The following is a 24,945-nucleotide window of genomic DNA, read 5'->3' on the forward strand; positions in this document are numbered from 1 at the left end:
CTATTACTTGATCTTAAGTAGGATCTTAAGTCTCCTTACCATGCTGAGCACCAGTCTGTTCTGAAAAAAGGGCATCATGCTATAGATTACATAGTTATTGTGAAGATTAAATGAGCCAATGTTAAAACTGTCCTTAGTGTGTTGCTTGCTATGTAATAGGAGTTTAATCAATGTCACAGTCTCCGCACTTCCAAGCAGGAAGTTCTAAACCTAGGAACAAAGAAAGTAATTTGCAGTGGAGATGTGAGGGTTAGGGCATCTTTCACGATGCTCTTGGTCAGCTGGTCCTCAAAATGTGGTCCCCAGACCAGCCATAGCAGCATCACCTAGAAACTTGTTAGAAATGCATTTTTGGGGCCTCATTCCAGATGTACTTGAAACTCTGTTGGCGAATCCAGCCATGTGTTTGAACCAAGATTTCTTGGTAATTTTGATGCTCTCTTGTGATCCTGGAGCACCAGGATGCTCTGATGCTCTTATTATGAAAATATTTCATATGTTTTTTTTAAAGCATTTTTAAGAATAAAATCATACTGTTAAAAAAAAAAAGTTAGCTGGACCACCTGAAAAGTTACTATTAAAAACCCAAAGTAACATAAACCAAAAAATAAGAAATTTTTCTTCCCCAGAAAAGATTCTACCTGATTTGAAAATATAGTATTCTGGGTAGGTGTATACCTAGAATATGGAAAGAAAGATCACATGGATGAGAACGGAGGCTGTTTCTTCAGCACTTGCTGTAACAAGGAAGTCAGCCATCGTCACTTGCATTTAGCAAAGACTCAAAGTCAGGATGGGGAGTAGAAAAGCTTGTCATGAAACAGAACTTTAGCTGTGCTCTGATCAGAGATTGTTGACCTAGAAAAGCAGGAAGTGCATAAGAAGTGGGGCATCTAATGTAATTGCTTTGAGGAGTGTATTTGGCTTTCTGTGGTAAGTCTTGAGTTGGAAGCAGTTAGGGTGGGTGGTTTTGGTCAGTGTTTCCCCTAACAGCAGGAGGGGGAAAATATGGAAGCTAGCAGTCACTGAACAAGTCCTAACCTTTCTGGACTGGTACCGCAGAGACTGCCAGAGTTTTATTGCTATATAGGGTCTGGCTATTGTTTGTATGTCAATTTCCCAAGAAATCTAGAAAGAAATGGCATATATTTAAAGGAATGCCGACAAAGGTCAGTTTGGTCCAAGTTATGATTTTTTAGTAGCTGTGTATAGATGTGAGAGTTGGACCATAAAGAAGGCTGAGTGCCAAAGAATTGATGCTTTTGAACTGTGGTGCTGAAGAAGACTCTTGAGAGTTCCTTAGACTGCAAGGAGACCAAACCAATCAATTCTAAAGGAAATCAACCCTGAATATTCATTGGAAGGACTGATGCTGAAGCTGAAGCTCCAATACTTTGGCCACCTGATGCGAAGAGCTGGCTGATTAGAAAAGCCCCCGATGCTGGAAATGATTGAGGGCAGGAGGAGAACAGGGTGACAGAGGATGAGATGGTGGATGGCATCACCTACTCAATGGGCATGAGTTTGAGTAAACTCCAGGAGGTAGTGAAGGACAGGGAAGCCTGACATGCTGCAGTTGATGGAGTCACAGTCGGACATGACTTAGCGACTGAATGACAACAAAGGAAAGACAAAGTAGTTTTACAACTTGGAGCAACCTGCCCACGGAAGATAGGACCATAAGTTTCCACTTTCTCACAGAGACTGGGAGATGGGGGCTTTCTTTTCCTTGATTGCATTTCAAAGGGCTACCACATCCTTGCAGAAGACATCCTTGCTTGAAGCAAGAGGCTTTTAAAAAGACTTACATCCCAAAGGGCAGAGAAAGAATTTACAAGTTTTCTGAAGTAAAATGCTGTAAGAAAAGGGAGGCCATAGTCTGGAATAAGAAGTCTATCTGAAGTTTAGTCAAACTGAGTGAAAAAGTTAAGGCCTTCTTGTTCAACATCCAGTCTTTTATTACTATAGGAAATGCCATGGACCTTACACTTAAGGTTAATAAAATTCACACTGGGAAGAAACCATCCAGTTTTAGTCAGGCTCTCCCATTTAATTCAGAGTGCTTTTGTATTCTTTGTGCTGACTGTTGATTGGTAAGAAAATGAACACTGTTTTCTCTAATTTACTTGCAATTATTTGACAAAGGACTTCGCAGTGGTGGGCAGGTTGGGTAAAGAAAGCTATTGGTTAGGGAGTATTTTGAACTGTTTGGAATGCTTAATGGATGTGGTGCGTGTATTTTCAAGAAGAGTGTTTTTTGTGTGGTTGGCATGCACAGCAGTGGCAGAGGAGAGACTTTCTGCAGAGATCGTTGGTCCAGTGATGAAGCTCTGTGGTCAAACATGATTTTATTGCAAAGTGCAATACATAAAAAGAAAAAGAACTACTGTTATTACCCTGTCTCCTTGTTTCCCTTCCTTCCCAGAAGGAGCCCTGCGGTGATTCCCAGGGAACTGTCAAGAAACACCTTTTTTTCCCTCATTTGATATTTTCTTTGCACTTGACTTTTATAGCAACACACTCACCTGGTGTTCCCCAGTGATGTCCTCTCTGCTTTCTTTCTCAGTTTCCTCTGCTGGTTCTTCCTTCTCTATTGCATATCTCAGTATCAGATTTCATCAAGACTCTGGCCCTCTTTTTGAATGATTTCATCCTTCTTCAAGGCTCTAAATTGCATAGAAATGCTGGAAATCCCAAGTGTGTTTCTCAGACCCAGTCATCCTTTCTGAGCTCCAATTGCCTGCTTGACATCTCCACCTGAATGTTTTATGCATATCTCACACTTAATGTGTTTCCCATCTCATTTAATGGTACCATCATTTACTCAGAGAAGCAAATCAGAATTATGACGTTCATTTCTGTTTCTTTCTGTCCATTCATTGTATATATTGTTCTTACCTATACCTCTATTTCTCAAATATACCTTCATTCCACCCACATCTCCATCTCCAGGGCCACCACCCTACTCCAAGCCATTGTCTTCCCTTACCTGGACCCTGGCAAGGTCCAGGGTTTACTTACTTTCTCTCACATTTAGATTCCCAATGTCATTTTTCTCCTTAAATCACTTTACTGTATTCTCATTTATTGGCTAATAAAGCATGAGCTTCTTACCAGCCCATCCAAAACCCTCTGGATCTGACTCCTAACTGCTTTTTGAAGTTCATCTTGGATTTTTTTATTCCTTGTTCATTCCTCTCTGATAGTGAACACAAAAAACATCTTTCCTGTCTCAAGGCCTTTGTACTTGTTCTTCTCCTGGTTCCCCTAACCCTAACTCTTGGATCCTTTGTGTGTATCAGAACAACTAAATCCAGTGTTCCCTGATTGCTTAAATGTTCCCTCTAATCTAGTTGTTCTCTATCACCATCATGCCAATGCCCTTGAGAGTCTTACAGCCCCACGTGTGATTCATGAACTAGTGGCAGGAGTATCGCTGATACTCTTCACGAGCCTGTATGTGGGCTTGTGAGGAATGCAGAACCCCAGACCCCGTGTTAGGCCAAAACAATCAGAATCTGCATTCTAACAGTATTCCCAAAAGATACATGTGAGCACTAAGGTTTAAGAGTGTAACTTTGAAACACTGATCACAAACTGTATTTCTTTGTTAGTTGTGTACTTTCATCAGTGGTGAACTCCATGAAGGTGGGGACGTTGTCCACCTTCTTTACTGTTGAATCCTAGTGCTTGGCATAGATTTTGGCATATGGTTGGCAATGATGCTGAAGCTGAAGCTCCAATACTTTGGCCACCTGATGTGAAGAACTGACTCACTGGAAGAGACCCTGATGCTGGGAAAGATTGAAGGCAGGAGGAGAAGGGGACGACAGAGGATGAGATGGCTGGATGGCATCACTGACTCGATGGACATGAGTTGGAGTAAACTCCGGGAGTTGGTGATGACAAGGAGGCCTGGGGTGCTGTGATTCATGGGGTCGCAAAGAGTCGGACATGACTGAGCGACTGAACTGAACTGAACTGGCAATAAATACATATCTGATAAATGAGAGATTTACTCTGACTTCCTCAATTGATCCAGAATGAAATAGGCTCAGAAAATTTTGATACATAGCTATTTTAACAAAACAAGTGGGAGTGCAGCTGTGGGGGGAAGAGAGATGTCCGTGTATGCCCTTGAGACCCATTATTTTGGATGATATAACAGAGCATAACCTAAAACTTCCTTTGCTATTGTCCCTATATGGGCTTCTGGTATTAATACCAGTGATTACTTGTTTATATTACATTTTGTCATTTACAATCCATTTTCATGTATAAACCTATGTTAAAATTTACCCAGAATTATTGTCATAGATATTCATTTGTTAAGAACAGAGAAAATGGTAAACAGAGCCAGCAAATTTGTGGAATTTCCTTAATGGGTCAAGAGATCACTGGAAAAGCAAAAGAAGAGAGGGAGAGAAAGTAAAATTTCTCATAAGAATAACTGTCAAAGAACCGATTTAATGGAGTGGCCAGCCCTTTGGCCAGATGAGAGTTGCTTGGTGGTGGTTGACAGTAATCTTGAAGGGTGTCAGAGGCAATCCAAGGACCTACCATGAAGTTAGTAGACATAGTTCCTAACTTATTTTAATTATCTTGACTGGACTTAAGTTTAGTTCAAAGGACAAATCTGCCTAATTAAAAATTCTGTGGTTACATTTTGCTCTTCACTTGCAAAGTTTCACTGTATCTAGCTCCTAATTGGCATGCCATGAATGAACCATAACACTGAACTTGGGGATCTCTGACCCTGACATTCCCACTTAATTTGAAATATACATTCTCTGGAGCCAAAGGTGTTCACTTCAGATTCTGAATCTGTTCCTTTCTTCTGCAAGAGGAAGGCAATTCAGGGGAGATGGTTCTTATGGTGAGGGTGTGGTTGATGGACAATCTGTGTTCTGAGGATATGTTCAAATACTGTCCATAGACAAGAGAGGGACCTAAAATCAGTCAGTCCTACCTGCCTCAAGTACAAGAAACCATACAGCATCCTGATATAGGGTCATCCATGTATTCACTAGGAGCAAAGCTAGTGGAGGTGATGGAATTCCAGTTGAGCTTTTTCAAATCCTAAAAGATGATGCTGTGAAAGCGCTGCACTCAATATGCCAGCAAATTTGGAAAACACAGCAGTGGCCACAGGACTGGAAAAGGTCAGTTTTCATTCCAATCCCAAAGAAAGGCAATGCCAAAGAATGCTCAAACTACCACGCAATTGCACTCATCTCACACTCGGATAAAGTAATGCTCAAAATTCTCCAAGCGAGGCTTCAACAGTATGTGAACCATGAATTTCCAGATGTTCAAGCTGGATTTAGAAAAGGTAGAAGAACCAAATATCAAATTGCCAACATCTATTGGCTCATTGGAAAAGCAAGAGAGTTCCAGAAAAACATCTTCTACCACTTTATCGACTATGCCAAAGTCTTTGACTGTGTGGATCACAACAAACTGTGGGAAATTCTGAAAGAGATGGGAATATCAGACCACCTGACCTACCTCTTGAGAAATCTGTATACAGGTCAGGAAGCAACAGTTAGATCTGGACATGGAGCAACAGACTGGTTCCAAATAGGGAAACGAGTACGTCAAGGCTGTATATTGTCACCTGCTTATTTAACTTATCTGCAGAGTGCATCATGAGAAACGCTGGGCTGGGTGACGCAGAAGCTGGAATCAAGGTTGCCGGGAGAAATATCAATAACCTCAGATATGCAGATGACACCACCCTTATGGCAGAAAGTGAAGAAGAACTAAAGAGCCTCACTTTCACTTTGATGAAAGTGAAAGAGGAGAGTGAAAAAATTGGCTTAAAGCTCAACATTCAGGAAACTAAGATCATGGCATCTGGTCCCATGACTTCATGGCAAATAGAAGGGAAAACAATGGAAACAGTGAGAGACTTTATTTTTTTGGGCTCCAGAATCACTGCAGATGGTGACTGCAGCCATGAAATTGAAAGACGCTTGCTCCTTGGAAGAAAAGTTATGACCAACCTAGACAGCATATTAAAAAGCAGAGACACTACTTTGCCAACAAACGGCCCATCTAGTCAAAGCTATGATTTTTCCAGTAGTCATGTCTGGATGTGAGAGTTGGACTATAGAGAAAGCGAGAGCCCAAGAATTGATGCTTTTGAACCGTGATGTTGGAGAAGACTCTTGAGAGTCCCTTAAACAGCAAGGAGATCCAACCAGTCCATCCTAAAGGAAATCAGTCCTGAATATTCATTGGAAGGACTGATGCTGAAGCTGAATCTCCAATACTTTGGCCACCTAATGTGAACTGATGTCATTTGAAAAGACCCTGATGCTGGGAAAGATTGAAGGCGGGAGGAGAAGGGGACGACAGAGGATGAGATGGTTGGATGGCATCACAGACTCAGTGCACATGAGTTTGAGTAAACTCCAGGAGTTGGTGATGGACAGGGAGTCCTGGCGTGCTGCAGTCCATGGGGTTGTAAAGAGTCAGACATGACTGAACAACTGAACTGAACTGATGTATTCTTCTTTTCTATTGTGATAAAATGTACATGACATAAAACTTACCATTAATATATACAGTAACCATTTTACATGTACAATTGAGTGACAAGATGATCACTCACAGTGGTGTGCAGCCATTACCATTATCCATTTCCAGAATTTTTTCATCACCCCAAGTAGAGATTCTATACTCATTAAATAAATCCCCATTCCCGTCTCCTCTAGCTATCTCAGCCCCTGGTAAACACTATTCTACTTTGTTTTTCTAAGAATTTGCCTGTTCTAGGCTCTTGGTATACATGGAATTATACAATGTTTGTCTTTTTGTGTCTGGTTTATTTCACGGAGCATAATGTTTTCAGGGTTTATCCATATTGTAGCATGGATGAGAACTTAATATCTTTTTATGACTGAACAGAAATTCCGTAGTCTGTTTATACTGCATTCTTTTTATCCTTTCACCTGTTGATGGACTCTTGAGTTGTTTCTCCCTTTTGGCTATTGTGAATAATGCTGTTATGAACAATGGAGTGCATATCTCTATTCATGTCCATGCTTTTGATTCTTCAGAATGTATACCTAGGACTGATACTGCTGAATCAGATAGTCTTTCTGTATTTAGCATTTTGAGAAAGCACTAAACTATTTTCCATAGCAGTTGCACCATTTTACGCTTCTGTCAGAAAGGCACTGAATTTCCAGTTTATTCTCTTTCTCACCAACACTTGTTATTTTTCAGTTTTTAATAACTATAGTTTATAATAACTATCCTAATAGGTGTGAAGTCATATCTAACGGACACCTAGATATTCTTAAACACTTCCTGAGCCAGGGCACTCAAAATGACACTGGGAAGCTACTGTGGATCATCCTTAGTTATTAGAAAGTTATTATCCACTACTAAATCTTCCCTCCCTTTAGCAGTGATTCTTAACTTTGGTTGCACATCAGAACCACTTAGGAGCTTTTAAAAATTCTGATATTCAGGCTGCAACCCAGACTAACTAAATCAGAGTCTTTGAGAGTCGGGTTCTAACATCAGCATTTTCTAAGGCTCTTCAGGTGATTTCCATGTGCAGCCAATGCTGAGAGCCACTGTTTAGAGACTGCTCACTGGTCCCACATAGTCACATAACCTGTAGGCCATAAACTCTGACAACCTATTGCTGAGCTTCACTGACGACCCCCATTTAACAGCCAGGCTTTCAGCCCCCACTTGCTGTTCATATTACTAGCTAAATGTATCTGTATTCTTGCTTATCTATTTATTGCTCTCTGTTTTGCTTATTTCTGCTGTTCTAAGGCTACAACAATGCCTAATGCAGGGCAGGTGCTTAGAAAGTATTGTTGAATGAATTAATGCGTAAATCTACTCTTATTTCAAAGGACAGTCCTCAGAGAGTTAACAATAGCTTTTATGTCTCATCCTTGCGTCTTCTCTTGTCTAGGTAAAACCTTTTCTATACCTGCAACCTGTCCAAAGACATTGAAGAATAAACCTCACCATTATGAATTCACTATCTTTCTCTCAGCAAGTAATTATGCACTTCCTATATACTTCATCTACCTTTACACTGCACATACCATAGGTTAGACACTGTGCCAGTTACTAGGAGTTGTGGTGAAAAAGATAACCAAAAGTCAGTCTGTGGAGGTAGGGCACAGACAATAATAACAGAAGTTATTATTTTGGATAACAATAAAGGTTATAAAGAAAATGAAAAATGTTTGAATGTGGCACATTAAATGGTAGTGAACTTTAATCTGAGACCTGAATATTGAGAAGAAGCATTCCAGGAAGAAGGCACAAGTTTAGAGACCTAGAGAGGGGAACAAGTTTCACAGGGATTCTGAGTCAAAGCCTCCAAGAAGGACAAGGCAAAAAGCATTGTTACCTCCTTTATTAGACACTTTGCCTTGATTAACATGGCCTAAATCGAAATAGTTTGGGGTGGGCTAAACAGCCTACTGAAGTCTTTCCTCATTGAGTTAAATCTCACCTGTCTATGATTTTTACCAGCAATAGCTGGAGTTTAGGTGCAGAAGGGTGATTTAGATGGACATAACCTAAAATTTCCTTTCATCTGAATCCAGCCATAAGGACTTCAGTGAAGCAACAAAGCTACTTGTGAGCTGAGTGGAAATTTCTGATTCCTTATTCCAGTTGTCATCTTGTCTTCTATGCCAGGCTTAACAAAAGAGGTTTCAGTCAAAGCCAGAGCCCAGATTTGGAGGGCTGGTGCCATTTCAAACTAGCAGGTATCTTGGTTTTCAATCAAAAGAGCTCAGTGAAGATAGATCTTTCTTGTTGTTTGGACCTGAGTGCCCAGTTCAGTTCAGTTCCTCAGTCATGTCTGACTCTTTGCAACCCCATGGACTGCAGCACGCCAGGCCTCCCTGTCCACCATCAACTGCCTGAGTTTACTCAAACTCATGTGCACTGAGTCTGTGATGCCATCCAACCATCTCATCCTCTGTCGTCCCCTTCTCCTCCTGCCTTCAATCTTTCCCAGCATCAGGGTCTTTTCAAATGACATCAGTTCACATCAGGTGGCCAAAGTATTGGAGATTCAGCTTCAGCATCAGTCCTTCCAATGAATATTCAGGACTGATTTCCTTTAGGATGGACTGGTTGGATCTCCTTGCTGTTTAAGGGACTCTCAAGAGTCTTCTCCAACATCACGGTTCAAAAGCATCAATTCTTGGGCTCTCAGCTTTCTCTATAGTCCAACTCTCACATCCAGACATGACTACTGGAAAAATCATAGCTTTGACTAGATGGACATTTTGTTGGCAAAGTAATGTCTCTGCTTTTCAATATGCTGTCTAGGTTGGTCATAACTTTTCTTCCAAGGAGCAAGCGTCTTTCAATTTCATGGCTGCAGTCACCATCTGCAGTGATTCTGGAGCCCAAAAAAATAAAGTCTCTCACTGTTTCCATTGTTTTCCCTTCTATTTGCCATGAAGTCATGGGACCAGATGCCATGATCTTAGTTTCCTGAATGTTGAGCTTTAAGCCAATTTTTTCACTCTCCTCTTTCACTTTCATCAAAGTGAAAGTGAGGCTCTTTAGTTCTTCTTCACTTTCTGCCATAAGGGTGGTGTCATCTGCATATCTGAGGTTATTGATATTTCTCCCGGCAACCTTGATTCCAGCTTCTGCGTCACCCAGCCCAGCGTTTCTCATGATGCACTCTGCAGATAAGTTAAATAAGCAGGTGACAATATACAGCCTTGACGTACTCTTTTCCCTATTTGGAACCAGTCTGTTGCTCCATGTCCAGATCTAACTGTTGCTTCCTGACCTGTATACAGATTTCTCAAGAGGTAGGTCAGGTGGTCTGGTATTCCCATCTCTTTCAGAATTTCCCACAGTTTGTTGTGATCCACACAGTCAAAGACTTTGGCATAGTCGATAAAGCGGTAGAAGATGTTTTTCTGGAACTCTCTTGCTTTTCCAATGAGCCAATAGATGTTGGCAATTTGATATTTGGTTCTTCTACCTTTTCTAAATCCAGCTTGAACATCTGGAAATTCATGGTTCACATACTGTTGAAGCCTCGCTTGGAGAATTTTGAGCATTACTTTATCCGAGTGTGAGATGAGTGCAATTGCGTGGTAGTTTGAGCATTCTTTGGCATTGCCTTTCTTTGGGATTGGAATGAAAACTGACCTTTTCCAGTCCTGTGGCCACTGCTGTGTTTCCAAATTTGCTGGCATATTGAGTGAGGCACTTTCACAGCATCATCTTTTAGGATTTGAAAAAGCTCAACTGGAATTCCATCACCTCCACTAGCTTTGTTCCTAGTGATGTTTCCTAAGGCCCACTTGACTTTGCATTCTAGGATGTCTGGCTGTAGGTGAGTGATCACACCATCGTGGTTATCTGGGTCATGAAGGTCGTTTTTGCATAGTTCTTCTGTGTATTCTTGCCACCTCCTCTTAATATCTTCTGCTTCTCTTAGGTTTCTACCATTTCTGTCCTTTATTGTGTCCACTTTTGCATGAAAAGTTTCCTTGGTGTCTCTAATTTTCTTGAAGAGACCTCTAATCTTTCCCATTCTATTGTTTTTCTCTAATTCTTTGCATTGGTCGCTTTCTTATCTCTCTTTGCTGTTCTTTGGAACTCTGCGTTCAAATGGGTGTATCTTTCCTTTTCTTGTTTGTTTTTCGCTTCTTTTTTTCATAGCTATTTGTAAGGCCTCCCCAGACAACCATTCTGCTTTTTTGTATTTCTTTTTCTTGGGGATGGTCTTGATCACTACCTCCTGTGCAGTGTCATGAACCTCCATCCATAGTTTTTCAGACACTCTATCAGATCTAATCCCTTGAATCTATTTTTCACTTCCACTATGTAGTCATAAGGGATTTGATTTAGGTCATACCTGAATGGTCTAGTGATTTTTCCTACCTTCTTCAATTTAAGTCTAAATTTGGCAATAAGGAGTTCAGGATCTGAGCCACAGTCAGCTCCGAGTCTTGTTTTTGCTGACTATAGAGCTTCTCCATCTTTGGCTGCAAAGAATATAATGAATCTGATTTCGATATTGACGATCTGGTGATGTCCATGTATAGAGTCTTCTCTTGTGTTGCTGGAAGAGGGTGTTTGCTATGACCAGTGCAGTCTCTTGGCAAAACTCTGTTAGCCTTTGCCCTGCTTCATTCTGTACTCCAAGGCCAAATTTGCCTGTTATTCCAGGTATTTCTTGACTTTGTACTTTTGCATTCCAGTCCCCTATAATGAAAAGGACATCTTTTTTGGGAGTTAGTTCTAGAAGGTCTTGTAGGTCTTCATAGAACCATTCCACTTCAGCTTGTTCAGCATTACTGGTCAGGTCATAGACTTGTATTACTCTGATATTGAATTGTTTGCCTTGTAAATGAACAGAGATCATTCTGTCATTTTTGGGATTGTATCCAAGTACTGTTTTTGGACTCTTTTTGTTGACTATGAGGGTTACTCCATTTCTTCTAAAGGATTCTTGCCCACAGTAGTAGATATAATGGTCATCTGAATTAAATTCACCCATTCTAGTACATTTTAGTTCACTGATTCCAAAAATGTCGATGTTCACTCTTGCCTGAGTACCCGGTGGTGGCCTAAAGAGCAAGCAGCTTCTCCCAGTCTAGATGCTAACACACTCTGGCAACCTAGTTCCTCTCACTGGGTCTTAGTTTCTTCATATTGAAATGTGTGTTTGGGTCTAAAAGTTTTAAGATCCTTTGAAACTTCATTTAAAAGAACATTTTAAAAAACACATTAAAAAACAAATATTTTCCTGCAGCTTCTGAATAATCTGCATTTTTTGTGCTTTTATTGACAGGGGACACTCACTTCCAAGTTAGCAAGACAAAATTGAGTTGACATTAGGAGGGCAGGGTTTATAGAAACAAATTGGTTGCTGAAACTCACAAGCACACAAATTTGAGCTGTTGTATTGGGCACCAAAAGAAATGTAGTTCAAGGCAGTGAAAGGAATCCCTGAGTTTATTGATGGATTCTGTATTTCCAGTGGGTTTCACATAATCCAAGAACAGTTTGTCCAAGTCAGCCATTTAGGAACAAACAACTTTCAAACCGTGACCTAGTCCTTGGACAGCCCACTTGCACACAGCAGCTTCTGTGTGGACTGGGATGAGATACTGAACACAGATGGCCTTTGTGTTCACACAGATACTGGTTCAAGCTACCTTCATTTGCTCATTTCATGCCGTTTTCCTTCATTCTCTAAATATGAATGATGTGTTGAAATTGAATTTGTCAATGGAGAAAACAGGCAATGTCCCTGCCTCATGGAGCTTACAACCTAGCTGTGTTGCTGTGCCAAACAAGAATCAACCAAATAAGCTTTCTGAGCACAAGCTAAGCTCAGTGCTCTGAAGGAAAGCCTCAAGTTCTCTGATAGAGAATCACTGTGCAATCTCAGGGTAGTTAATCTACCTCTCTGAGCCTCCTCCTTCTCATTATGTAGGAGTTAACCACAATAACATGTAAAGTGACAAGTGCAAACATTGGCATATATTAGGTGTACGAGACATGTGTGTTTGCAGCTTCAACAGTGAAGTTACCTTTCTGAAAATGAATGAAGGAAAAAACTAATTTTCTTTCTTGTGTCTCAAGAGTTTTCTTCAGTTCTTCGTGTTTGTGTGTCTTCCAGTTCCAAGGAGGGTTTCGGGTCAGTGGAGAAGGTCGTGCTGCTCACGTTTCTCTCGGCAGTTATCCTGATGGCTATCTTGGGGAACCTGCTGGTGATGGTGGCCGTGTGCAGGGACAGACAGCTCAGGTGAGTCATGTGAGGCAACCTCATGAGAAAACCTGGGTGGATTTCGGGGCTCTCCCTGGAGAACTGGAGTCTGAATTTATAATTTCTGCTAGAATTTATAGCTATGAAGGGAAAAAGTTACATGGCAATGATGTTTGAAAAATGATGCAGGGGAAAAAAAATCACATGTCATCTCATAGTTCTAACATAACAAGTATAAACATGTAAGTGCATTTCCATCCTGACTTTTTTCCTATGTTGTTTTTTCTATAATAGTTGTGATCACTATATATATAATGGCTGAGAGCATATCTAACCTCCTCACTTTATTAACTGATTCAAAGAAAGGATAGCTGGATGTGTGCTTAGTCGTTCAGCCATGTCCAACTCTTTGCGACCTCATGGACTATATAACCCACCAGGCGCCTCTGTCCATGGGATTCTCCAGCCTAGAATACTGGAGTGGGTTGCCATTCCCTTCTCCAAGGGCTCTTCCTTATCAGCGATTGAACCTGGGTCTCCTGCATTGCAGGCAGATTCTTTACCATCTAAGCCACCAGGGAAGCCCCCAAAGGATAGCTGAGTAGTAGCTGATCTAGGATTTAAACCTCGGTCTTCTGCTCTTTCCACTTCATCCTTGGCTGCAATTAGAATCACCTAAAGACCCTTTTAAAATTACTAATGTATTGCAGGAGTGTGTCTCATGTGATATCTGGAGTACACTTATATTGGAAAATTATTTGTTGTTTATCTGAGGTTCACATTTAATTGAGTGCCGTATATTTTATTTGGCGAGCTTGGGTTCATCACACAGAATTCCTGAACTAATAGATCCAGGGCAAGACCTGGGCATTGATATTTAGACACATTTACTAGGTGATTCTATTGTGCAGTCTAGATTAAGATCCACCAGGCCACAAAAGGGGATGAAAGGTTCAGTTCTGTCCCATCTGCTGCTATCTTCCTCTTAAAGCAAGACATGCTGTAATCAAGAAAGCATAAAAACAAAATTCTAACCACTGTGACAAATGTGAGGCACATGGTAGTCAGTCTAAAAGTGGAAAATGGTGGAATTTGACACTGTTTGTGAGGGGGGGACACCTTGGGAGGGTTTCCTGGGAATGACTAATCCGAGGCCCAATGAGTTGGTAGGATATAGCTAGGCCAACAGTAGGGAGAGAGAACACCCCATAAAGACCCTCGGGAGGGTCTCTGTGCATGGGGGGCTCAAGTCAGGCCAGTGTAGTCAAAGATGAGGGCAACAGACGATGTATGGTGCCAGGGGTCTGGAGAAATCCAAAGTGACTGGACTGCACACAAGACAGAAGGGGAAACTGAATCCCACAGAGTATGTTGCACATCTGACTTTTCTCTCCTTTTCTTTCCTCCCTTCTTCCCTTATTTCTTTGCTTCCCTTTCCCTCTCTTTTCTCCCCTGCTCCTTTCCCCCTAACCTCTTTCCTCCATCCTTCCCACTGCCTCCTCCCTTACACTTTTTCACCCACAGGAAAATAAAAACCAATTATTTCATTGTGTCTCTCGCCTTTGCGGATCTGCTGGTGTCAGTGCTCGTGATGCCCTTCGGTGCCATTGAGCTGGTTCAAGACATCTGGATTTACGGGGAGATGTTCTGCCTTGTCCGGACATCTCTGGATGTCCTGCTCACAACAGCATCGATTTTTCACCTGTGCTGCATTTCTCTGGATAGGTAAGGCCAGCGCCATGTACGAAGTGTACCTCCATGCTGGAGACAGCAGCCTGATGCCCACTGGGCTGTGTCTTTTTTCTTCTCTGATTCATAAGAGGAAATGAATCTCAGAGAGGTAAATCTGGCTGTTCACTTATTTATTCACTCTCTGGCTTTTGTATAGCACTCTCTCTTAGCCAGGCATTCTCTAAGGCACTGCAGATGCAGAGATGAGTAAGGCCTAGAAACTGCCTGCAAGGAGCTTACAGTCTAAATAGTGACAGGTACTAGCAACCATGCTTCCCATAGGTAAGCCTGAAATTGTATGCTGATGGCACAAAGAAAATTCTGAGGATGCTGAGAAGCAAGAATTAATCTATCTGCCCAGTAGGCAGCAGGGTAGTTCAGAGTGATAGTGTTCTGTTTGAACACGACCTTCTGATAATGCACCTGTATCATCATTTTATGTGCATATTTAGATTTGTGCCTGTGGCTGGGGAGGCTCTTTTCCAAAAAATCAAAGGTGATTATAAAATCCCTAATAATTGTTGGCTTTTTGGACCCAAGTTAGAATTTCATTCCTCTTGCATAGCTGGGTTCTTTTTTTTTCACATTTGACTTCAGGAGGCCTAATGATTTCCGTCTTTGCCTCATTTGTCAGAGGCACATGTTTATCAGTTGTATCAGCACTTTTCATTTTCCAGTTCATGCTTATTTATTTTCAATAATAAAGGGAGAATACAATTTAAAAGTCAGATGATTAACCGAACATACACTGCCATCACTGTAGTCATATCTTAGGGGTAGATCCCAAAAGAAACTGTGGTGTGAAAGTCTTGTGTTATCAGAATTGCCAGGGACAATCCCTTACTGTCTCTTGATTAGTCCAGAAGACCCAACTTTCCCCCTAATCTTGGGATAGGTCACTAGAATAGGTTCCTTAATAGAGGAATAGGAAGAATAGTTGACTTAAAATTAGAGGTTGTGGTTTATCTAAAATATGTACCTTTATACACTAAAATCAGAGTTTGTCCAAATAATTACTCATACTGGAAAAGATCCTTAGGGACTCAAATCAGTTAATTCATCTCCTATTTTATGGGACACATGCTTATGGATTAGAATGGCAGGCATAATGGCCTGCTCTGTTTAAAATGTGCATGTTCTCTGTTTCTTGCTCTGCCAAGAATATATAGATGAATGTGTTTAATTTAAATGCAGTGTATAATGAGATTCCATTCCACAACTAGAGATAATAACATTGGTAAAACAGAGCTGTTGGTTGGCAGCCAGAACCAGAGTGTCACAGTTTGAAATTTGTGTTTATTAGCTTATTTACAACAATCTGACTTCAGTGCTTGAAAGGCTTTATAAGACAGTCAGTATATACTGTAAAAAAGAAAGAAAGAAAGAAAGAAAATCCACAATAGGAAAAATAAACTGTGAGGAAGTTGAGAATATATGGACATCTTGCAGGGTAGCCCACATGAGACTGTTGCCAACGTAAGTGGTGAGACTGAAAATATTACAGTATTTTGGAGAAGGCAAAGTTGAGGAGATCAGGGCAACTGGAGGTAACCTTGACGTTTGGCCAAAAGCCTGAGTGGGTGGGCAGTGAAGGATGGGAGAAAGTGTAGAATCATCTTGCTGATGTGGACAGTTGTTCTGGGAGGCCTGGAGAGGAAAACTGAAGGTTTGCTAGGAAGGTTTGGCTTCAGAGTTCTAGGGTAAGTATCATGCCCTTTTGAAACCATGAAATTTTTCCTAAGTAGACCTCAGTTGTCATGAAGCAGTATGGGCTGGTAATTAAGAACCATCTGCTTTAGAACCAAGGAAATCCAGGTTCACATCCCAGCTCAGTCAATTTTTAGCTCTGAGAATGGCGATAAGTTACTAAGTCTTTCCAAATCTCAGTTTTCTCATCTCTAAAAATGGGAGCAGTAGCACCTATTCTATAGGATGGCAGTTAGGATTAATTAGATGATCCATTTAAAGCATAGCATTGACCCAGCTTGGCACAGCCCTCAGTGTTAGTGGATGCTAATTTCAGTTTCTGTCCATACAACCCATGGTCTTTCTTACCAAACGTGGACCTCCTTCTCAGTGAGTAGCTTTTCCAGCAGCTGCACACCTAGAAACCAGGTAGTTACTCTTAATGCGGTCTTTCCTTATCCACTGCATTTAAATAATGACAAGTCCTATTGACTTTCCTTCTGGCACAGATCTGAGTCTATTTCTTCCCATCTCTGTCATTCTAGTCCAGACTATTATTGTCTGTTGGATATCACTGCAACAACCTCCTAATTATTTCCCCCACATATATTTTATCCCCTCTAATCCCCTCAGTGTTAACAAAATCTCTTCTAATACTGAAGCTGTTACTCTGTTGTTCTTTTGCTTAAAACCCTTCAATGGCTATTCATTGCACCAGCAATAAGACCAAACTCCTTGGCCTGTAGAGTTTTGCATCATCTATTTCCTATCTATACGTCCAGCCCCACTTTATGCTCTTGGTGCCCTTCACCAGCCTCACTCTTGACCTTCTTTCTTTCTTTCCAGTGCTCTGTACTCAGCCACCTCAGGGCCTTGGCTCATCCCTCTGCGTGCAAAGCTCCTTTGCTTCCTCCTCGCTTGCATGTGTTTCACATTTTAGCTCAATCCTCTCTTTCTTGCAGAAGTCCTCTCTGAGCTGGTCCGATCTGGTCTTCTCCTTTAAAAACTTAATGCAATTGTGATTAAAACCACAATTGATTTTTCTTTCATTTTTTTTTCTTAAATGTCTCTATCTCCCCCAATGGGAAAAAAGTGCAAGAGCATGAGTAAGGACAAAGCTCTTGCCCTCACAGAACTTACCTTTTATTTGGGAGATTGTCAGTTAACCAGTAATTACATAAATACTGATTTAGGAATTTTATAAACACCATTGAACAAAAGGAATGTTCGGCACATTTCTCTTTTTGAACAGTGCTGCCAATAATTCCGTTTCTTTCTCTGAGAGTGGACATCAGAAACTCCAATACCATAAGTTTTTTTTTTCATTCCACAAATATTTTTTTTTCTCTTTCACTTTTTTCTTTTTTTCATTTATTTTTATTAGTTGAAGGCTAATTACAATATTGTAGTGGTTTTTGTCATATATTGACATGAATCAGCCACGGATTTACATGTGTTCCCCATTCTGATCCCCCCTCCCGCCTCCCTCCCCATCCGATCCCTCTGGGTCTTCCTAGTGCACCAGCCCTGAGCACTTGTCTCATGCATCCAACCTGGGCTGGTGGTCTGTTTTACCCTTGATAATATACTTGTTTCAATGCTATTCTCTCAGAACATCCCACTGTTGCCTTCTCCCACAGAGTCTCAAAGTCTGTTCTGTACATCTGTGTCTCTTTTTCTGTTTTGCATATAGGGTTATTGTTACCATCTTTTTAAATTCCACATATATGCATTAGTATACTGTATTGGTCTTTATCTTTCTGGCTTACTTCACTCTGTATAATGGGCTCCAGTTTCATCCATCTCATTAGAACTGCTTCAAATGAGTTCTTTTTAATGGCTGAGTAATATTCCATTGTGTATATGTACCACAGCTTCCTTATCCATTCATCTGCTGATGGGCATCTAGGATGCTTCCATGTCCTGGCTATTATAAATAGTGCTGCGATGAACATTGGGGTGCATGTGTCTCTTTCAGATCTAGTTTCCTCGGTGTGTATGCCCAGGAGTGGGATTGCTGGGTCATATGGCAGTTCTGTTTCCAGTTTTTTAAGGAATCTCCACACTGTTCTCCATAGTGGCTGTACTGGTTTGCATTCCCACCAACAGTGTAAGAGGGTTCCCTTTTCTCCACACCCTCTCCAGCATTTATTGTTTGTAGACTTTTGGATAGCAGCCATCCTGACTGGCGTGTAATGATACCTCATTGTGGTTTTGATTTGCATTTCTCTGATAATGAGTGATGTTAAAAATGTGAAATGCTTCACGAATTTGCGTGTCATGCTTGCACAGGGGCCATGCTAATCTTCTCTGTATCGGTCCAATTTTAGTATATGTGCTGCCGAAGCGAGCACCCATAAGTTATTAATAAATGAAGTCAAATGATTTTGTTTTCTTCTGAGAGTCTTGGAAACTTGCCATTTATCTCCCATCATTTTCTGTCCCAAGAGTGACATTCTCATTGAGCTGGAAGGTTCATTCTAGATGTTACAGGACAGTTTAGTCTGAAAGAGTGTGATCTTATTTATATCTAGCTTCTATTTTGCTGTGTTCCTCCCAGCATTACAACTGGGCTGGGCCGGGCTGGACTGAAGTACAGAATGAATATCTCAGAGAAGTGTGATGATACTGTTTGCCAAGTAGCACCTAGCAGGATGTCTTTTCCTCTGTAAAGCTGCTCTGAGTTTTTGGGGGTGACTGATGTAGGCAGTGCCTCTCGAGCAAGAATGCTCATCTTGATTTCTAATTCCACCCAGATGGTAGACCTCTGTATCAAAGCAAAATGCAAGACTCCATTAATATATTATTAAATGCCTGTGCATGGCTGAGTTGCTCTGCTGTGCACTTGAAACTATCACAGCATTGTTAATTGACTATACTCCAATATAAAATAAAAAGTTAAAATTATACATATATATATAATGCATTTCTCTAGCTATCTTTCTCTATCCACTGTGCTTCCTAGTGCTTTGAGGACTGAGACCTGTTAATGAAAGTTTATTGACTCATTAGAAATAATTTCCAAAATATGACTAAAATATATATGCATCAGATAATATTGGTCAGGGGAGGTCAAAAACAGCATTAAAACTTTACATATAATTGATTGTTTGAAATCTAAGGTTTACTATGAAAATTAAAACCAACCAAGTATTTGTAATAAAGTACTAATTTTTAAAGTGAAATATAATGCAGCCAATGAAACCATGAGAAAAAGTTATGTGTGATATCCTAGAAAGATATCACTGGTATATTATGTGGGGGGTGGAGAAGCAAGTTTCAGACTTGAATGTTTAGAGTAATTTCACTTTTGGAAAGTAAATATGTAGATGTTTGTCTCTGTATGTACGTGAGTTAGTGTGTATGAGAGAATATGAATGAATGAATGAATGAATGTAGGAATGTAGGAATGAAATTGTACCAAACTGTTAAAATGGTTATCTGGGGGCAGTAGAGAGTAGTGTTGGCTAGGCTGGATGGTCATTTGGATCTTGGTCATTTTTACTAATTTCTGAAATATGCACTCAGTTTTCTCTTTACTGGAAGTTAACACTTCTTGACTGTAAGTCTGTCCACAATGGGATATAAGCTGGACATGGTCCTGGGATAGCACATTCCTCAAATCTCTGAGAACATTCTGACTTAGGTATGCGAAGTTCCCTCTGAGGTCAGAACAAGGTGGGGAGCATGGACATCTTTCTGACCAATGAGTTTTCTCTGCTTTCTCACAAAATGCCCTAAAATCTCCCCCAGGGGAGCCCTCACCATCTCCTATTAGCAGATTCTTCCTCACAATGACCCTCACCTTCGTCTTCATTCATCCAACCCCAGTTCATGACCTTGTGTTTGATTTATTTCACCAAGGTCCTTTCTAATCATTACAGTTTTAAAATATCATAACAATAATATCTGAGCATTGTAAAAAAAGTCATTATTTCACAAGTAAAACATAAAAATGTCCCCATTTATTTCTCTCCACCTCCACAACTATATACCCTAGAGTTAACAACTGTAAATAATAGTCCCCTCTAAATGCCAGTCATTTCATGTGCAATAAGCAGACTTGTTATGTGAATATATTTTTAGTTTACTCAATGGTTTTATGTTTTAAATAAGACCTTGAAGAGGGCTTTCTCTTTATATATCCTAATGAATTGCCTGAGTGTAGTGTTTTTACCAACCTGCTTCTCAGGTGATATTTTAGTAAGGTCTTTTTCATCATCGTGTGACAGAAAATAAACTGATTGATTTGTAGCTGAAAAGTCAGGCTTCAGACATGGCTCTGCAGGGTTTGACCAATATCATCTAGTCTAGTTCTTTCCCCGTGTCTCTGTCTCCCTCTCCTCTTTGTCTCCTTCTTTCCTTCTCTTTCTCTCGGTCCTTCTCTCTGTGTCTCTATTTCTCTATGCCTGTCCCTATGTTGTTTACTTGTTGGATTCATTTTTAGGCTGGGTTGAAAAATAGCTGTAGGCAACATGAGTCTTAAAGCATCCTTACCTCATGAATCCAAAGAAGATAAACCTAAATGCTATTTCTCATTGAAGACCATTGACTGTGCCTGGGTCAGACACTCTCCTCTTGGCTAATCATCTTGGTGTGGGGCTGACACATGTGATTGCTGGGCAGAGATGAGGCCCTGTGACTGCCACCTTTACCAGAAGCAGCTGTCTCAGGAAAAATGGCATTTCATTTCCCCATGGAAAGAGGGATGTTGGGCGACATGAATAGCAGCTATCAACATCTCTTAAGCTGACCTGAAGACTTACAGGTATCTTTATGAAGTCTCTACAACATGACAGAGGTGTGTCATCCCCAAGTCTTCTTTACACTAAGCCATATATTGCTAGGTCCTCCCACTGGCTTCACATACCATACTTCTTGACTTTTTGCCGCTGATGCTCTTTCTCTGATCATGCTGTATATTGCCCTGTATTTGGCTCAAATGTAGTTCCCTTTCACTTCATTGAGGATACCATTACCTGTAGCACTGCATCATCTTCTCTTTGATGTGTCCATCTGAATTGCCATCCTTCCTCTTGGCAGCCCAGGAATTTGATGTGTTTTATCTGCAAAACTCCTCCAGCAGATACTCAGTCACACATTTTCTTTTAAAACTGTTTTGCTTCTAAAACCTACAATTCTGAGTCAAAGATTGTATATTTCATCCTGTGCTGGAGATAAATGTGCTGGCATTTCTTAATGATCTCCCTGGAGCATAGCTCAATTTTGCAGTGTATAAATGAAAAGTGTCTGTCACCCTGAGCTTGTGTCACACAATTACATTTGTTTTCCCAACAGGATTGAAATGCATTTCTGCAAGGAGTGGGGATTACAAGTTTCCCCTTCTCACATACTCTTTGAAGTTCATGTTTTTATATAATAGTAATATTTGTTGAATTGAAGCTCATGCTAGAGGATATGAAATCTTACTTTTATATTCATTTTATCAGCTATTTATTGAGTGCTTACTAATTGCTCTGAGTAGAGCACTGGAAGTACAATGGTGAACAATCAGAATAGCTCTGAATCACAGAGATTTTAATCTAGTGAGAAATATAGATAGTAGGTAGATAATTATAGTAAAATTTGTGGTTATTGAAATAGAATAAGGGGAAGTCAGAGGGGTTGTTGGAGCACGTGACTTCCTATGCAGGAAAAGCTCTCAGAAGAAGTGATGGTGAAGCTGGGGTCTGTAGGTGATGTAGGTGCCAGTAGGTGAAGAGGGAGAAGGTGGGGTATGGGGAGCAGCAGTTCTAGGAAACAGCATGTGCAAAGCCCCAGAGGTTTTTTGGTGACAGATTATTAAATATAGACTAAATTCTTAGCTTGTATTTCAGTCCTTTTCCTCAGAATTATCCTCAGTCTGTGTATTCCTGTCTCTGTTCCCACCCATGAGTGGTATGTTATCATTTCCCAAGTGTGGTGTGATTCCTCATAATTCCATGTTGCACCTGTGTCTTGAATTCCTCTTCATTTCCAGGTGAATATGCAGCCTTCTTCAGTACTAACCTTTTCCACTAACTGGCTGAGCTTCATTCCCAAAGAAGATTTGTTACTTCTTTCTCTGAGCTCCCATAGAATGTTAAATATTAACACAGCAGTTGCCGCTTTTTAAATAATTGGTTTATTTACCTGTCTCTCACCAGCTCCTTAAGAGGCAGTCTTTATCTCGTCTGTTTCTGTGTTCTTACGGATCAGTAGTAGCTGCTCCAGGCCTGTTTAGCTGAGCACAGAATGCTCTGAAATGTGACTTGTGGTTTGATATGACTTTAGTGTTAGTTTTTCTACCCTTTAAGAAATCTTGATATATACATGTATCAGAATGAGACCTGGGATCCTAAGTTTCCTGGATTCAAACCCAGCTTGACTAATTATCAATTATATGGTCTTAATAAGTTACTTAAATTCTCAGGTTTTTATCTTCTCATCAGCAAAATTGTATTAATAATATTAATGAGTGAGTGAGTGAAAGTTGCTCAGTCATGTCCAACTCTTTGCAACCCCATGGACTATGCAGTCCACGGAATTGTCCAGGCCAGAATACTGGAGTGGGTAGCCTTTCCCTTCTCCAGGGGATCTTCCCAACCCAGGGATCAAACCCAGGTCTCCTGCATTGCAGATGGATTCTTTACCAGCTAAGCCACAAGGGAAGTCCAATAATATTAATAGTATATTCCATTTTGTTGTTGTTGTTGTTGTTCAGTTTCTAAGTTGTGTCCGACTCTTTCCCATCCCATGGACTGCCGCATGCCAGGATCCTCTCTCCCGGAGTTTGCTCAGATTTATGTCCATTGAATAAGGGTCCTTGAATACAGGAGTGAGTTGCCATTTCCTCCTCCAGGGGATCTCCCCGACCCAGGGATCAAACCCACATCTTCTGTGTCTCCTGCATTGGCAGGTGGATTCTTTACCACTGAGCCAGTTGAGAAGTCCCATATTCCGTTTGGAGTTTCTGAAGATTAAATTACTGAGTATATGCAAAAAAAAGGTATGCTGGTGTGCGACAACTAGTAAGTGTTCAGTAGATGTTAGCCACAATTATTATTCCATTATTGCTTCCCTTTCCCAATGCGAATTCCTGGTGGCTATTGTGAGTGCCCTCCGTGACGCTGATAGTCATCTTTTTCTTCCTGGTGCATAGCTGAGTGTCCTTCAAGGTTAGACCCTCAGCCTTCCAGCCCTCGATATCTTCTTTCTCTTTTTTGGAAGGATCACCCATACCCTGTGGCTTTATCTGCACTTCTGCCTTCATCTCTCCTGCTGTAAACTTGTCCTATGTCCCATGTCCCATGCCTCTGGTCTCTGTAGAACATGTAGCTGCCTGTTCAACATCTTGCCTTAAGCATCTTTCTGTCTTCTTAAACCCAAAGTGGAAATTTCCATCATAAACATTATCCTCTCCACTTTGTACATCAAAGATGCATTTATTAGTTAACTTTTCATCATTTAAAGGTAATTCTTTGAGGGCATCTTTTACTTATCTACCATGACCATCCAAATGCTGGGTCTTAGTTATATTTTCATAAATAGTTGTTCAAATCTATCTTCCCTGTCTTAAACTTTTTTCATCTTGTTTCTGGGTTATTGCAGTAGCTTCTTAGTTATTATTTCTGTGTATTATCTTATCTGTCAGTTTCACCTTTAAATATGTCTTTTTTCTTGTGTCCTCAGCTCAGAAAGCTTATAGGGCATTACATACAGTCCTTCCTATTTCTAGATGAAGTTACTTGTGTCAAGCCTTGCCCTTTTGTTACCATTACTAGGGTATGAACTCTGGCAAATGTGGGATTCAGTCCCAGTTCTACCATATCTGGCTGTGTGATGTTCGGCAAGTATATTAAATTCTCTGGGCCTTAGTTTCCTTATATTGAAAGTGTGGACTTTGAATGCTGCCTTGCAGAGTTGTGTAGGAATTAGAAATAATGTAGAATACTTCTGACACAAAGTGTGTCCTAAAAAAATAGCTGGTATGTATAGTAGGAATGGGCTTCCTTGGTGGTTTAGTGGTAAGGAGTCCACCTGCCAGTGCAGGAGATGCAGGTTTGACCTCTGGGTAACAAAGACCCCCTGGAGAAAGAAATGGCAACCCACTCCAGTATTCTTGCCTGGGAAATTCCATAGAGGAGTCTGGGGGACTGCAGTCCATGGGGTTGTAAAAGAGTCAGAGACAACTTGGCAACTAAACAACAGCAACATGGTTTGAATAGCAGTAATTGTAGCAGAGAAATAAGTGGCAGTTGTAATATAGCTAGAGAAATGCTGTGTCACACATATATACGAGGTACTGTAAAGCAGCAAGGCGGAGGGGTTTCCCTGGTGGTCCAGTGGTTAGGACTCAGCACTTTCACTGCTGGGACATGGGTCTGATCCCTGGTCAGGGAGCTAAGATGCTGCAAGTCATGTGCTGCAGCTGCTGTTCAGTTGCTCAGTCACGTCCAGCTCCTTGCGACCCCATAGACTGTAGCCTGGGCCTCCCTGGCGGCTCAGACGGTAAAGACTTCGCCTGCAATGCGGGAGACCTGAGTTCGACTCCTGAGTCAGGAAGATCCCCTGGAGGTGGGCATGGCAACCCCCTCCAGTTTTCTGGCCTGGAGAATCCTCATGGACAGAGGAGTCTGGCAGGCTACAGTCCAAAGGGTTGCAAAGAGTCAGACCCTACTGAGTGACTAAGCACAAGACCGTAGCCCTCCAGGCTCCTCCGTCCATGGGATTTCCCAGGCAGGAATACTGGAATGGGTTGCCATGTCCTTCTCCAGTGGCTCTTCATGACCCAGGGATTGAACCCACAT

General features: G+C 41.0%; 1 protein-coding gene and 1 non-coding gene across 14 annotated transcripts in view; one reads left to right on the forward strand and one right to left on the reverse strand.

Moving 5' to 3' along the window:
- Nucleotides 1-24,945, forward strand: part of HTR4 (5-hydroxytryptamine receptor 4) — a 184,035-nt gene that overhangs the window by 88,735 nt on the left and 70,355 nt on the right. For 12 of the 13 annotated variants that reach the window (XM_043465033.1, XM_043465038.1, XM_043465031.1 and 9 more), the window contains 2 exons: nucleotides 12,653-12,778; nucleotides 14,264-14,464. In XM_043465033.1, the coding sequence (XP_043320968.1) occupies nucleotides 12,653-12,778; nucleotides 14,264-14,464 (327 nt within the window). The remainder of the gene's footprint in view (nucleotides 1-12,652; nucleotides 12,779-14,263; nucleotides 14,465-24,945) is intronic. The other variant, XM_043465043.1, reaches the window with a different exon arrangement.
- LOC122441074 lies at nucleotides 18,404-18,510 on the reverse strand. Its single transcript, XR_006269218.1, has one exon. It is a non-coding gene; the product is annotated as a U6 spliceosomal RNA (small nuclear RNA).

This window comes from Cervus canadensis, chromosome 4 (assembly GCF_019320065.1).
Source record: "Cervus canadensis isolate Bull #8, Minnesota chromosome 4, ASM1932006v1, whole genome shotgun sequence".
NCBI lineage: Eukaryota > Metazoa > Chordata > Mammalia > Artiodactyla > Cervidae > Cervus > Cervus canadensis.